The 16,072-nt window shown below is 29.8% G+C and overlaps 1 protein-coding gene and 2 non-coding genes across 4 annotated transcripts; 1 reads left to right on the top strand and 2 right to left on the bottom strand.

Annotated features, from left to right (window-relative positions):
* Positions 1–1,123: 1,123 nt before the first annotated feature.
* Positions 1,124–1,988, bottom strand: LOC106352047. The gene has a single exon (XM_013791734.3). It carries the CDS (start codon positions 1,872–1,874, stop codon positions 1,335–1,337), a length of 540 nt encoding a protein of 179 aa, XP_013647188.2. The 5' UTR covers positions 1,875–1,988; the 3' UTR covers positions 1,124–1,334.
* An 809-nt stretch (positions 1,989–2,797) lies between these two features.
* Positions 2,798–2,916, bottom strand: LOC125608430. Its single transcript, XR_007339326.1, has one exon. It is a non-coding gene; the product is annotated as a 5S ribosomal RNA (ribosomal RNA).
* Positions 2,917–6,766: 3,850 nt separating this feature from the next.
* On the top strand, positions 6,767–9,308 carry LOC106415680. 2 transcript variants are annotated; one of them, XR_007339114.1, is made up of 6 exons: positions 6,767–7,349; positions 7,428–7,704; positions 8,088–8,421; positions 8,508–8,597; positions 8,670–8,872; positions 8,954–9,308. It is a non-coding gene; the product is annotated as an uncharacterized LOC106415680 (transcript). The 2 variants fall into 2 exon arrangements; XR_007339115.1 differs by having other exon boundaries at positions 6,775–7,349; positions 8,088–8,376; positions 8,487–8,597.
* Positions 9,309–16,072: the final 6,764 nt, after the last annotated feature.

The raw sequence follows: 16,072 nt of genomic DNA, 5'->3' as shown, positions 1-16,072 counted from the left end.
GCAACAACTCTGAATTTTTATCCACTGCAAATCATTTTCTATCCACAATCTACATAACAAACTACTATGATTTGGTTTACATGTATATAAATAAATAGAAAGATCTTTAACAAAAAAATATATATAGAAAGACAATTAATTTAAATCTCAATTTTAAGCAAAATATTATTTAAATCGCAAATAGAAATGACTAAAAACATTTTATTATTTTTCAATTTAAATCAATACTCAGTAGGAATTTAACAACATATTATTTCAAAAATCGCATACATTTTTCGTTTTTTAAGTTGTAATTTTGTCTCAACAGTTTGCCAATTTCTTTTGATGGAAAAAGCATTAACAGAAAAGGGGCACAACATCTTGAGGGTTTTTGTTTTTCATTTTTATGGGTTTCACATGTAAAATCATGGAGGTCTTTGTTAATTTATCCATATATAGTAAATAGTATTAAGTTTCTTGCACTTTATATGATTAAATACTATATTTATTTGAACCATATGGTTTGTTTTCAGCTTCAAAGGCTTCGATTGGTCCACCTACATGGCTACATCTACATGTGACAATCTGCATGATTGCTCCACTCTTTCTTTAAACCTTTAATTAGCCGTCTTGAGTTCGCATTGTTAAGATGTCAAAATAATATTTATACTCACCGAACGTATAAACTTAAACCAACTGGTCTAAGTACGTTGCATTACAGTTGAACATGCAGTTCTTACAATGCTTTATTTATTTCGATAGTATAATGACCACAGGTTAAATATAGTCGTCGAAACTATAACTGAACTAATTAGTCAGTACTATGATTCATTAATCAGTTTAGTTTTCCTTAAATTTCTATCTCTTTCACTATTAATTAACCAAAATATTTCTTCTGTTGTTGAAAATATATTTTGGTCAAGTCTAAGAAATTCATCTTTCTGGAACAGAGGTAGCAAATTATTGATTTTGTTACCCACACATGATTTTACCATTGCGTATAACTATTTGGTTAATGAAAATTGTTTTATATTTTAGAATTTCATTCTTAGTTGTAATAGTACAATATTCGTTTCCTGTCTTAAGATCCAATTACATATTTATAGTCTTAGAAATTAATGATCAAATGATCTTGTCCTCAGCGTTACGGACGACCGAAACTAGATTTTCAATTTAACATAGATCTTATCCACAGTCGTACATTACAAAGTTTTGTTTTTAACTTCATCCCAAAATAAATTAAGAAAATGAAAATATTGTCTCCGGGGATGTTAATAAAATCCGACTTCCGGATCTGAAAATAAAAAAAATAAAGAAAATAGAGACATCATTGACGAAGAATGAAAACAATTACACTAGTTAAGATCCTCAGAGATGCTATCAAGGTGAGGCCGCCACATGGACACCGATGCCGACCGACTATGTCTCCGACGGTGACGATTCTCTTTACCGGCCGAACAATTCTTCTCCGACGACGACAACATAACATCTTCCAAATATTTCTCACACAACGTTAAATCAAGATCCTTATTAATACTACTTACCGTATGATGATCACTAGTTATATTGTTGGCGTTTTCAAGAGGCTTTTTCCGACGTGGATGATCCTTTTTGTTCTTTGTCTTCTTCTTTTCCGGCAAGGAAGTATCCGGAATAAGAAAATATATGCATCCACGCTTAAGCTCAGATTCAGGAGACAAGACCAAGATCTTACGAACAACCCCTTGTGAACATGGTTTGCTTAAGACATGGTTAGGATTCGCCTGAAGGATCTCGCCGGCGGTCATTGGACGTGTTATTTCGTCGACGTGGCCGTTGAGATGTACGATTCGGATCAAATCTAAAGCTCCACATGGAAGTACACAAGCCAAGCAGCACCGTAAACTGTTTCCCATACCTTCTTCGTTTGCGAACAAATCTCAAAAGTTATTCTTTAACAACAACAAAAGGTTTTCAAGCTTTTTGTAGTTTATTCTTTGTTGTTGCGTGTGATGTTTTTGTGGGGAAGATGAGGTTATATATATAGAGTGACTAGAAGATAGAGCTTGACCATACGTATACGTATGTTTTATTTACCGAAATGCCTTCCTTCATTGTGATTACTGATTAACTTAAGCAGTCCTCCTATTGGTGTTCATTTTTATATATTTTATTCCACTCAATTAAACTACCTATCTAACCACAAAATGACACCGATCTTCATTGGCCTGTGGTCTTAAAATTAAGCTGTCTAATCTTCTTATTACTAAATACTATTATAATAAATCTATCATTTTATAAATGACTGAAACTATTAGGTAATATGATTATTTATGAACTAATCAGAAAGAAATAACAATTTAGCATTATCCTATTTTCTACACCAAACTACGAAGTCTACTAAAATTTATGCTTTGTCCAATAATGAATTCGTCACAAATAATTGGAGACCCTCATATTATTGCATCTTTAGACAATTTGAAGTTGTAATGAGTTCATATAATTTATTTAAAGAAAAGACAGTTCGAATTAACTATTTTTATACATGAAACACAATTAGTCTACTATACATGAATTTAATAGAAAAATAGAAAGCCAACAAAGTATAAGATATTTTAACTTGAACGTCAACTCATACTAAAATATCAGATAAAACTGTGAGTCTTACCTATGTACAAAATTCATTAGTGTTTTTTTAACCACAAAACATGATACATCGATTAGTTTTTTTCATGTTAGCATAACATGAAGTTTCTGGCGACTTAAATTCATGTATGGAAGTATTTTGCAGAACAAGTAGAGTCGACAAAGAGCTATTTTTTTGTCAAATTTTTTTAAAGGGGTACAACACGAGGATTTCTCGGAAGGTCACTCATCCTAGTACTACTCTCGCCCAATCACGCTTAACTGCGGAGTTCTGATGGGATCCGGTGCATTAGTGCTGGTATGATCGCACCCTCCAAAATACGAAGAGCTATTTTAAAATACGAATACATATTCTGATATATACAGATATTTGTTGTAATTGCTAGTCTCGTTTCTTCAAAGGGTGGTTATATTCTCGGGATTCTTTAGGTTTTTGTTTCAGAAATTTCTTTATACTCCGTCGCTTTTATATATGTATATACTATATTTTACTTAAATATTAATCAAATTGAGATGACAAAAAGATATATATGATTAAAAGATTCCCCCTACAAGATTTAAGATTTTAAATAGTTGGACAAACTAACTAATACCTAACTATAGCGCTCTTTTGTCAACTAAAATGACTAGAAATAGTTGTAATGTAGTCTCCTTATTTTTAAGAGATTGACTTTATATTTTATTTAATACATCTTATTTCAAAATTAAATATAACTTAAAATATGAAAATATGAATGGTGGAACATTATTAGAAAATAAAATATTAAGTTAATAAGACCAAAATAAAAATACATCTTAACAAAATCTACAAAAAATATTAAAAAAAAAACAAGAATGAATTTAAGTTTGCATGTATGTAGATGTGTAAATAGATAAACATATATGCATGTTTATGGGTACAAGCTACGAACTAAGAAAATAAAATATTGACGTTTAGATTAATTTTTTTTTCTGGTCTTAGTATATACTATATAGGGAAAATTTAGAAAAATACTTTCGAAAAAGATTATATTTTGAAAATTACATGAAGTTTTTAGCTTTTTGGAAAATACACTTATTGATAAATCAAATGACTAAAATATCCAAGTTTATGCTTATAATTATCTTAATATCTATATTGATAAGTTTAATGAAAAACAGAAATAATTTTTAAACTATGCAATTGAAAACATTATTTTAGAAAAAGATCAACAACACAAATGAACAATAATATATTAGAATAAACTATAATGACTAATGAGTAATGATAGAAGATGTCTAACGCCATTCATTTTTGTGTTCTCCATTTTTACTCAAAGCATAGAGCTTTTTCTTAAACAGTTTTTGAAACATAGTTCTATTTTTGCAACGTTACAATTATGTGTTAGTGCAAAGATGACACAACAATAAAGTAATGCATAAGATAAATTAAAAGACAAAATAAATGCAAGCAGCCAACTATTGTTTTATTAGAAATCATCCTAAACAATCTATTACAAGACTTGCTTATCAGCTTTACACAGCCTGTTAATACCCTAACAGCTACTACTGAAAGATTCCTAATCTATCCAAATTTGTTTCTCTGTCGTCAGTACTTCATCAACTGCTTCAGCACGACCCAAGAACACTCCTAAGGGATGTTTGCCCTTCCTTTATAATAATAGTCAGTGTCTTATGGAACACACATGACTCCATAGCTCTTTTATAGTGATCTCCACGTTCCTGAAACCCTAACTTTCAAGGAATATGGATATAGACAACTTCCATATCAATAAGTACAGTTTATCTTCTTGAAATGCACTTATTCCTCAAGAGATAAACTTGATCCCCAAGTTTATCTCTTGTCTTTTTTCCACGGTATAATCAAGTTTATCCTACGTCAGCTCAGCATCTTGCGTCCACATAGTCTCCACCTCTCCGCATGCCTCCTGGTTCACTCTCTGACACACACTGCCTCAACAACGACTAGGTCAAGACATAAACCCTCAGTTTATCTTTCTCCATCTCAACATATCTTGCATCCACATGGTAACTCATCACTCCACATGCCTTATGTAGTAACGACTAATGCTTCTAACATCTGTGACTTTATCGTCTAGTTAGTCACGGAAGACTATTGACATCTACAAGCTCCACTTGCATGTCTTATTTCTAAAAGTTAAACTAACTGAAGGACATTCACCATACAAAAAATGGACGAACAGCAAAGAAACACACAATAAAATTTCAATCTTAGAATTCTTCAAAATTTAAGAGGTCATAAAACATAAATCTGGGTATAGAAAATACATACAAAAAGTAATGATCATGGTAGAAAATTCATCAAAAAAAAAACCTAGATGACATATGTAGAAAATGAGTTCCAAATCAGACATTGTACACAACTCGTATTCAGTTATCAATTGAACGTATATCAAAATTAAAGAACATATATTGTTCTAACAGAAAATGCTAACAAAATCGTGTGATTGAGCAATATAAATTTGATTGTAATCTGCTGGAGAATTTTCTGTTTTGTGAAAACTGAATAGCTAAGAAATAATCTTTAAAATATCTTGGAAAACTTAACAAATTGTTTTAAAATATTAACTAGATTTTGATCCGCGCTTCGGAAGCGCGGATTATTTTTTGGATTGTAAACAAAGTTTATGAATTAGTATTTTAGAATTGTTGTATATTATTATAATACAAAGTCATATTATATCGGAAAAAATGTTTAAAATTATATAATTTATCAATTAGTTTATTTAATTTATTGTATGTACATTCTTATGTAACTCTTTTTTAGGCATGGACATTGTATTGGACCTGGAAAACCAAACCAAAATCGACCCAGAAATATAGGTGCGATTTGGGTATGGATCCATGGAAAAGTACATTATTTTTTTGGACCCTCGGCTCTCTCTTCGAGTCATGGTCCTACCAGAGACTCAATCGGGTACCCCAAGTACCTTACATGTTTTGTGTATATTAGATATATTTGGATATTTCAGTTATGTTTTTGGTATTTCAAATTTTTGGGTTCGTGTTTTCTATTATAGTTTTGAGTTTCAGGTTAAATTTCAATTTTTTTTTAAAATATACTTCCGGTATTCTGGAAAAAAATTGGATATTTTTTGGTTCACCACGTCAGATTTCAGGGTCTTTTGGGTATTTGAATATATTTTTAGCATTTGTTTGGGTTTTCGGTATTTTCGTGTTTTGGTATTTTTTGGGGTTTTTGGGTTAAAAATATATATTTTTGTGTCCTAAATTCTCAAATCAATCCAGATCCATTACTTATCCAAAAGTTATTGGTATTTTACAGGTATTTTAATTATGGACCCGAATTGACTTGAACCCGAAAAACCCGAGTTGGACCCAAAAAACCTGACATGAACCCGGAAAACTTGACCCGAACACAAACCAAAATTTTTCAAAGACCTAGTTATGTCCAAATTAATGTTTAAGACCCGAAAAATCCAGACACAAAAATATCTGATCCGTATCCGACCCAAAGACCCAAATGCCTAAACTTACTCTCTCTCAATATTTTTTGTGTGGATTTTATAAGAGCTACATTTTTTGAATAGGTAAAACTTAAGATTTACTTGGCAGATTTTGATTTATCTAATAGTCTATATTTTGTAAGGTTTTTAAGAGTTTTTAAACTTATCTTAAATAACATATTTTATTATAAATTATTTTATAAAAAAATTGAAGTAAAATATGTAATTTTGTTTTTAACAGATGATTTGATATAGGTTTTTTATCAAATTTAATTTTGTAAATATTTTGAACTATATAATGTAAGATGACATAATATTATATGATGTATGATATTGATATGTGCTAACTCTTAAATAAATTTCAAAATATATTAAAGTTATTAAAGTTAGTGGATTTAAATAGCATATCTACATTATTCTTTTTTGTTAAAATATTTGTAACAATATATGCTATATATTGGTTTTAAAAAATAAGGTAAAAATATAAGAATAATCAATTCTGATATCTTTTAAATTTAGATGCCTTTGAAAATAAGGTATATTCTTAGCAAATATACGAAAAAAAATTAGGATTGATTTATTTTGATATCTTGGTTGTTACAAATTAACAACGTGATAAAAAAAATACAAATACAATTTCAAACACTTTTTGAAATCTATCCTATACTAAAAGTTAGATATACTCAACAGATAAGGTGTCCACATAGGATCAAATATTCAACCAATAGAAAGGTTTCTTTTTACCACGTCAGCACTGCTCCAAAACCTAATGTTCTTCGTTCATTGTTGATCGTCTCCGACTATTGAACTTCGTTTCAGTTTTCTGTAATTTCACCTCCTCTGCTAATCATTCGTAACGTTTGTCTCCCAGTTCTAATACTCTTTAATATCCATTATTACTGCATCAATCCAAAGACGGGATGAGATTGTACCAGGAAGTAAGGGAGCTGAGTCAAATCGCTGACGAAAGATCTCCGAATCAAAACCCTAATTCCTCAATCCCGATCCTTTCTCTCTCGATCTTAGTCGAATCCCCCAGCAGCGAAGATGGTTTTAGCGGAGCTCGGCGGGCAGATCGCCAGCGCCTTGCAGAAGATGAGCAATGGGACGAACATCGACGAGAAGGTTCTCAACGAGTGCTTGAAAGAGATCACTCGTGCTCTTCTCCATTCGGATGTTTCTTTCCCTCTCATGAGGGAGATGCAGAACAATATCAAGAAGATCGTTAACCTCGAGGAGCTAGCCGCAGGCCACAACAAGCGACAGATCATTGAGCAGGTTTTTTCAATTTGGGATTCGATTAGAAATCGGATTTGATTCGTTATTGAATCTGATCGTATTGTTTGTTTGTTTCAGGCTATCTTTAGTGAACTGTGTAAGATGTTGGATCCAGGAAAGCCTGCGTTTAAGGAGAGGTCTTTGTAGATTGAGTTGGTTTCTTGATTGTTTGTGTAATCTCAGTGGACTATTAATGTTTAGGTGCTGGTAAAACCACAACGTGTACCAAGTATGCTTATTATCATCAGAAGAAAGGCTACAAACCTGCTCTGGTGTGTGCGGATACTTTCAGGGCTGGTGCTTTCGATCAGCTGAAACAGAATGCCACCAAGGCTAGGATCCCCTTTTATGGAAGGTATAAACATTTCTTTTCTTAGTAACAGATTTCTTCTTGCATGTTTATAATATAACATTAGCTCACGTATAGGAGTGATCTAAGTTCAGTTGTGACGGTAGGGTGGGGTAAGTGTCTAAAGTTTATAAAATCGTTTGATTTAGTAGGTTTTGTCATACTTTATTGGCTCTGTTGAGGTCTTCTGTTGACTATGCTGTTTGTAGTTTTGGATTTACATCAATGACAGTAATAGGGGGAGATGGAAAAAACTGTTGACTATGCTGTTTGTAGTTTTGGATTTATATCAATGACAGTAATAGGGGGAGATGGAAAAAAAATGAAAATATTCTATATGGCATACTGTGATAATAGAATTGTTAATGCTGGGTTGTGATTCTTTGCAGCTACACGGAATCCTATCCTGTGAAAATTGCTGTTGAGGGAGTTGATACGTTTAAGAAAGAAAACTGTGATCTTATTATTGTTGACACCAGTGGTCGCCATAAACAAGAAGCTACTCTCTTTGAAGAAATGCGTCAAGTTGCTGAAGCAACTGTATGTTCTGTTGTCTTGGAGGCATTGTTTTTCCTTAGTTGATGTTGCAGGCTCTGAACATGGTTTAAGGAGCTTGAGGAATCTCTGGGAATTCTGAGACAGAGCATGAAGATGCAGCATGCGCAGAACAGAGAAGAGGTGTTTTAATCTCGAAAATACACACTATGTATTGAATTCCTACTGGTAAATTTTTTTTAATTTTTTAAAAAAAAAACCCTTGATGGTTTGAAGATTGGATTACATGACAGTTTTTCCAAAGCTTAAAACAGACAGATGCATGTCAAAAGAGACGCAAAGGAACATAATTTCCAGAGGCTCCAACAGCAGGAGCATGCTAAAGTTGTTGATATAAGCAAGAGGTATGCATACATACTTACATAAATCCTGCGCTACTGGTGAAAACTAAATTCTTCTGATTTGATCTTCTTCAGGGCTTGGGAGTTCTCAAGCTTCATAGAGTTTCAAGAGAAAGAGATGAAAACTATTATGGGAGAGAGGGAGAAGAAGATGGCAGAGATGAACAAGAGATATTTCGAGGAGATGCTTGATCTAGAGAGGGAATTTGATGTCTTTGGCACTGTTCATGATCAAGAACGGCTTAACGATGCAGATGACGCAGACTACTAGCTTTCATGTTGTGCTTTTGATATGTTTGTGAATCTATGGAGATTTTTTATTGCAAACCTAATGGAAGGTCCCTTTATATTCTTTGCAGTGGTTATAAGTAGAACAACAGTAGCCGAAAAGCAGAGGGATACAACTTCATATCGACAGGTCGAGACATTGAAGCAGAAGCTAATGAAACTGAGAAAAGAGAATGAGATCTTTAAACGGAAACTATCTTCTTCATAGAAGAGCCAGAAACACCTACTGCTCGGTAAAACAAAAACTTGATAGTAAAACAAGAAACACAGCTGTCTGGTTTAAGTTTTTAATTTTCAATATAAATTTATATCTTTTAATGCTATGTGAATTTTTATTCCATAGTTTATTTTCTATTGGTTGAGTTGTGATTTTGTAAATAGTTAATGTGCTTTATTTTCTAAATCTTAAAAAATAATTCTTTTTAAGTTTGTGTGCATAGATTTAGAACAAATATATAATTAAAATTATATAACTATTCATACTTTACTCATATCATTTGTTGATGTTATTGTTAAGAACTAAATAATAATTTACTTATGCATTTTGGTTTAAAAATATTATCCATCACAACATATATCTATGTAAAATAAAAGTTTGAATATTCTTCAAATATAAGTAAGTAAGAAACTATTCCCTCCATTTCTTATTTTTTTAGAAAGTATCACCTTAAAATTGTTCACACAGATTTAGAAACAAAATTGAATTCATTTATTATTTTATAAATTACATCTATTTGACCAATACTATTTGAGATAAATTAAATTATTTTCAGCATTAATGGATTTTGAAATTAATATTTTTTTTTGTCACTAGGATTTCGAAATTAATATTAGGCTGAAAGTATGTATAACTTTTGCATTGGAATTCTAAAGTGACATTCTTTGTTTAAGAAGAAAAATGTTAAAATGACATTTTTCAAGAAATAGATGAAGTATATATAACTAAAATAAAAAGTCTATACAATTTAGTTTTTTACTGATTTTTAGACAAAAAAATATTTTCACGTAAAATAAACTAGAATATTTCAGAAACTATACTAGCTAAGTGATACATTAAAAATCTAAGATCTAAGATATGTGTGAAAATAACTTATAGAATCAGTTTTACAATTATTACTTTTTAAATACTGATATTTTTAAGTTTATAAACACTTTAAATATGCATTAACCAAATGTTGATGTCAACTTTTGAAAGTTGTTCTACAACGGGCATAAGTCCTGAAGACATCGATCATAGTAAGTGTATCAATTCATATAGATTCTAAAAATCATAAATATTTTATAATCCTGTAAATTTGAGCTAAATTGTAAGTAAAAACTGCAAGCTTAGTGATTTAAAGTAAAAAATATATTAATCAACTGAGATTAACAATATATTTTTATAATAACCTAAATATGTAAGAAAAAAATATTTTGGATAATAACTAAAGTTTAACAAAGTCTATTCATTTCACACTTGACCATCATCCCATACATATTTTAGATGGTAAAAATAATATATTGTGAGTTTTACTCATATTTAATTCAATTTACTATTTATATTCTTATAACATAGATGTAGTATATGTGTAATATACATATTAAATACAATGATATTTAAATAATTCCGGGCGTAGCCCGGATAAATTCTCTAGTTATACTAAATATTGTCAATATCTATTTTTAAGTTTGTTATAATATTGTGATGGATATACTGACTCACTTAAATGATAGATATTTAAACATTAGTGATTGCATGGCTCATTAAAGTCTTGTTATGATGTATAATATTGATTCTTCGATTTTTTTTAAATTTCCTAAACTGAGAAATTGCGAAAGAGTGGGCTGAGTGGCGATTTTTTTAAAAACATAGTATCGTTTTGGTTTTGAGATTCATATGTAACGTTTTTATAAGATGAATTTAAGGAATGTTTAACCTAAGACTGACAAATGAATGGCTGAGTGTTTCCCAAAAAAGAATTGCTGAGAACATTGTATATCACTTTTCACGGTAGAACACAATTCTATAAATGTAGATGGTGGGTTGAACTATTTCAGTTTTACATGTATATAACGTTATGTATTTCATTTGTTTACCACATGATGTAGAGAATAATTATATAAAATGTTTGTATCGAATGGTGCTGTGAAATTAATAGAAACAATGGTTTATAGACAAAACGTACGTATATATTTAAAAGGTTATAGGTTGTCGGTTTTGATTATAACATTTAAGGACAATAAACAATTATAGGTTTTATTAAAATGTTAAGAGAGTTTTATTTGGTTGCTATAATAGGGGTTATTTATAATATTAGGTTATATGTTATAGGTTGGGCTATAAAAATGAATAGGTGCAACAACCTTGTTTAAGTAGATTTTTTCAGAATGATTCTCTTTTAATAGTATAGATATGTATTTATTCAAACATATATTATCTCAAACATAAATTATTTCTTAATTTTTAGTTTTAATTAAAATTAGGATAAAACTGTCTTATCACATGTAAGAAAGTGTACTTTTCAGAAAATTAAAATAGAGATGTATTTTTCAAATTATAAATCATAAATAGTAGATAACCTTACATTTTCCTATTTTTAATCACCCCACATTTCCGATTCTAAATTCTAAAGATGTATATAACGCAGATAAACTAATATTTGAAATATTTAGATGGCCTTCTACATATTTTCTAAAAAGGGTTTAATTTTCTTAATGAGTTACCATTTTTGTGATAATAAAAGGATTTGAACATTCATGTCGTAATTCATCAAAAATTCTCGACAGACGATGGACAAGCCCAGCTAGCAGTGTGACGTTGGGGCGAGAGAACTGACATACGGCGATATTTACGATTAATTCTTGTAAACTACTATTTTCAAATTTATTTTTATCTAAATGGAATATAGTTAAGATTCTGCTTCCGTCATTGACTCATTGGTCAATGAAACTGAATAACTATAAATTAACATTTCAAAAGATAATGCAGAGTAACGATTTTAAAATGACAACTAGATTTTGACCCGCGCAGGCGCGCGGGTGTATATTTTGAAAAATATGTTGATATTTGTTTTTCATGTAATTATTAGGATTTGGAAAAATGAATCCGAGGAACATAACCGATACTGATCCAAAGATATAGTACCAAACCCAAACATAAATTGATTAAATATTCTAATTATTCAAAATTTTGTTATTTAGAGAACCGAATCTGATCCGAACCGAAGTATTTGGGTATCCGAATTTATCTAAAAATAGATTTATATACTTATATATATTAATTATTTTTAGATTTAGCGTATATAAAACATAAAAAATGATACTTTTAAATTGGTTTAAATACTTGAAAATATATATAGATAGTCAAAAGTAAATATCTGAAATAGTTAAAGTATACTCAAATCACCAAAAATACTTAAAATAATTATTGATTTCGTATCCAAAATTTTAAATCAAGCCAATTGATATGTTAAGCTTAAGTATTATGACATATGTTATTCAAATTTATACGTAATATATTATTTTATTTATACATTTTGAGAAATTTAAAATATATAATGATTTAAGACTTTAAAAATAATTTAAATTAGTTATCCAAACCCAAACCAAACCCGCAAAGATCCAAATCGAACTCAAACCAAAATTTAGAAACATTCTAATAAGGCTGAAATCTTTGACCCCGAAAACTCAAAATACAAACCGATCAGAACTAAACCCGTATGGGTATCCAAAAGCCTATCCCTAGTCATTATTATATATCGTATTTTATCATCATATAATTAATCGTATTTTATATGTACCATCATATAAGTAATCATATAATTAATAGTATTTTATACATACCATCATATAAATAATTACATATATTATATTTTTAAAACTTAATATGAAATATGAAAACCATAATTTGAGTTGGTATTTCAAATTGGGCTTTGTATTATATTTTTCTTATATATATTGACAATATTTTTTTATAATGGTTATTGAAAAATAGTTTAGTAAAAATCCATTTTTGAATATATGTATATTTTTGAATCAATTTTTGATATAAATCAAATTTGAATTATTATTTTGATTTGAAATATGTATATAAAGTTTAAATTTTGTTTTATGGTTAGTTTAGAAAAAATTTTTTTAGGGAATTAGATTGACCCATTTTGGTATATTTTAAAAGTGGCCTAGATAACTTTCAATTTTTTTAAAAAAACATAAGCCCATTACTTTTTTTTCTTAATACTACTATCTTTGTTTTCAAACAAAAATATTTTTTTTTAAAAGACTGCAATCCATGTTTCCAAACACTCCAAATTTTTAAAAGTCCTATTCAAATCTCCAAACACTCCAATTTTGTACTTGAGTTTTAATAAGATAGATGCAAAGTAACAATTCTAAAGGAAACTTAAAAACGAAGAGAAGGTAAGTTAGAGGAGTTACGCCCTCTGGTTATGCTTCCGAACGAAATTTATACTCCTTCCGTTTCTTAAAGTTATATATTATAGAGAAAAAAATTGTTTAAAAAAGAACCATTTTTTACTTTTTCAATGCATGTTTTATTAACTGATTGCAAACTTCAAAAAACTTCATTGCATTAATTGATTTTTTATTGGCTTAAAGTTACTAGAAAAAAATAAACACAAAAAATTATGCAAATTTAATATATTTTATTAAAATATGTGAAAAATATAGAATATGGATCTTTTAGGAACATATGGAGTACTTAATTAGCATCACTAGAAAATGAAATAAAGTGCTCCAAAATCAGGTGAATTAATTATTTTCTAATTTTCGAAGAATTTATGGAGGGATGATGGCTATGAGATTCTTTGGCATAACTAGAGTAAATTGGAGTATTTACGTTGATGTTATTAAATACTGCAATTGTTAGTTACTTTGACATTTATAAGAAGAAAAGTTTATAACTATTTTAGTAGATGATAGAATTACATAAGCATCATTGAAGTTGAATTATTGAAACAGTGTTTTGTCCTCATTTCCTAAAAAAAGAAATCTAGAAAACTTTTGCTATCACATGTCTCATCTCGATAAGACAAAAGTTACAGGATTTGAACCACACCATTGGTAACTAGTACGTTATATTCGATGTTAATTATGAAGCTGTTACAGTGAGATAGAATGGTCATGCATGTACCAAAATGTACGCGTAGGAATCTAGCTAGTACTCATAATTCTCCCATTCTCGGGGTTATTTTTATTGATTATTTCTCTCGAGGCGTTAACCCCCCTTAATGATAAATTTTGTATGAATTTAATGATGCTTAAGGTTTTGGTAAACCCGTTCATCAAATGATTAATGCCCGATAAAAAAGGACCAAGGACGTATGAGAGGAAGCTTCGTAGCACGGATGTTTCGGGCACCGACTACGTACGAGCGGCGCTGAAATTGATTAATTAAGAAAGTGAATACGCCTCGTGCGTGCCACACGATTTCTTTTTTGGTATTCACTTATGATTGAAGCTTAACTAAATATGAAACTAGAAAGGGTCAATTAATTCAAGAACGTGCTCTGTCTTTTTCCTCAATTGGACAACAGTACTAGTACTTCCAATCACGGTTGATCATAGACCGCATAATTAATCATGTAGTTAAATAAGGTCAGTCAAAAGGGTTAAACGGTTTTATAATCATTTGAGATCGAATTAACGTGAATCATAATAATACTTCACGTAGGAACCAGTTGGTTGTAAATATATTTTATACTGCATTCTGTAGACCATTTCTGCCGTATGTTGGGGAAACTATAATTGTTCTTATTAGATTTTATCATAACAAGAAAACCGATTTCTTTATGGTTGCTTATCATATCTCTATAATTAACTTAGTGATCACAATGCTAGGTGACATTAAAGAAATAAAACGTATGTATAGTATAGCTGTCATTTCGGTCAAACGGTTCAATGAATCCAAGTCTGTCAAACGTATGTATAGAAGTTTAACGTTAATTGCTGGAAATTTATTTCTAGGAAAATATAATGAAAATGTTATCCTGTTATCCCAAACATAAACACAAGTTGTTGGGAGCTATGTATGTATGGCGGACTTAGTTCTAGGAAATGTTTTCCTTGTCACAAAAAAAAAAAAAAAAAAAAAAGGAAATGTTTTCCTAGAAAATACTAATGAAAGAAAAAATTCCAGACAAATTGTAACTTGTATTAAGATAAATGTTTCATTGGTTCGATCTATAAATTAGTATGGCAATTTAATTGATTATTAATTGTACGAAAAAGACAAAACACTAAAGCAGATCTGAACTGGAATTACTTTGAATTCTACTATTAAAAAAGGAATTATAGATTCTGGAAAGATTAAGTTACAGATTACTAGATTTCGTAGTAACAATCAAAATATGAGACGTGATAGTGTTTAAGGGGGAAGAACCTGATGGTGTAACGACAAAATAAGAGGATAACATAAAGACTTTAGTTTAGATGTTGGAGATATCTCCAGTCGATATTCGATAACACACGTTGATTTAGATTTACTCTCGTGTATAAGATCCTTTCGGCCAGTCACAAAATTTTATAATCTTAAATGATATAACAGTACAGGTTGTTTCTATCTTCAAGCTAGCTAAGTTTCCGTGTCAGAAGAATCCAAATTAAAATTTAATGAAATTTGAGAAGATGTAGACATATAACAGCAATCATATATCTAATCTATTAAAACAGGAGTACAAAATTAAACTAACCCTGAGTTTTCAATGTTAATTACTTTTGAATGCCACTGAAACTATTATTACTCTTTCTTTAAAATTAGCTTGTCTTTTCCGATCATTTAATGCATATTTCCTCATTTTAATTTATGCATTAAAAACGAAAACAACTTCAAACGTTAAACATATGTGAATTAACTTAATTACATGAAAAATCTCAGGCAAATATAAATATATCTTACCACTGTAACGAAAAAAAATTTCTTCTTCTCCTACAATGAGATGAATCAAATTACTTCAAAAGTAAATCTAATCTATTAAAACAGGAGTACAAAATTAAACTAACCCTGAGTTTTCAATGTTAATTACTTTTGAATGCCACTGAAACTATTATTACTCTTTCTTTAAAATTAGCTTGTCTTTTCCGATCATTTAATGCATATTTCCTCATTTTAATTTATGCATTAAAAACGAAAACAACTTCAAACGTTAAACATATGTGAATTAACTTAATTACATGAAAAATCTCAGGCAAATATA

This window comes from Brassica napus, chromosome A4 (assembly GCF_020379485.1).
Source record: "Brassica napus cultivar Da-Ae chromosome A4, Da-Ae, whole genome shotgun sequence".
Classification (NCBI taxonomy): Eukaryota; Viridiplantae; Streptophyta; class Magnoliopsida; order Brassicales; family Brassicaceae; genus Brassica; species Brassica napus.
Note: the sequence above shows the minus strand (reverse complement) of the source record. Positions and strands in the feature narration are given on the sequence as shown.

What these genes read in the sequence shown, in the direction of transcription:
- LOC106352047 (XM_013791734.3), bottom strand. Translation starts at nt 1,874, where the DNA reads ATGGGAAACAGTTTACGGTGCTGCTTGGCTTGTGTACTTCCATGTGGA.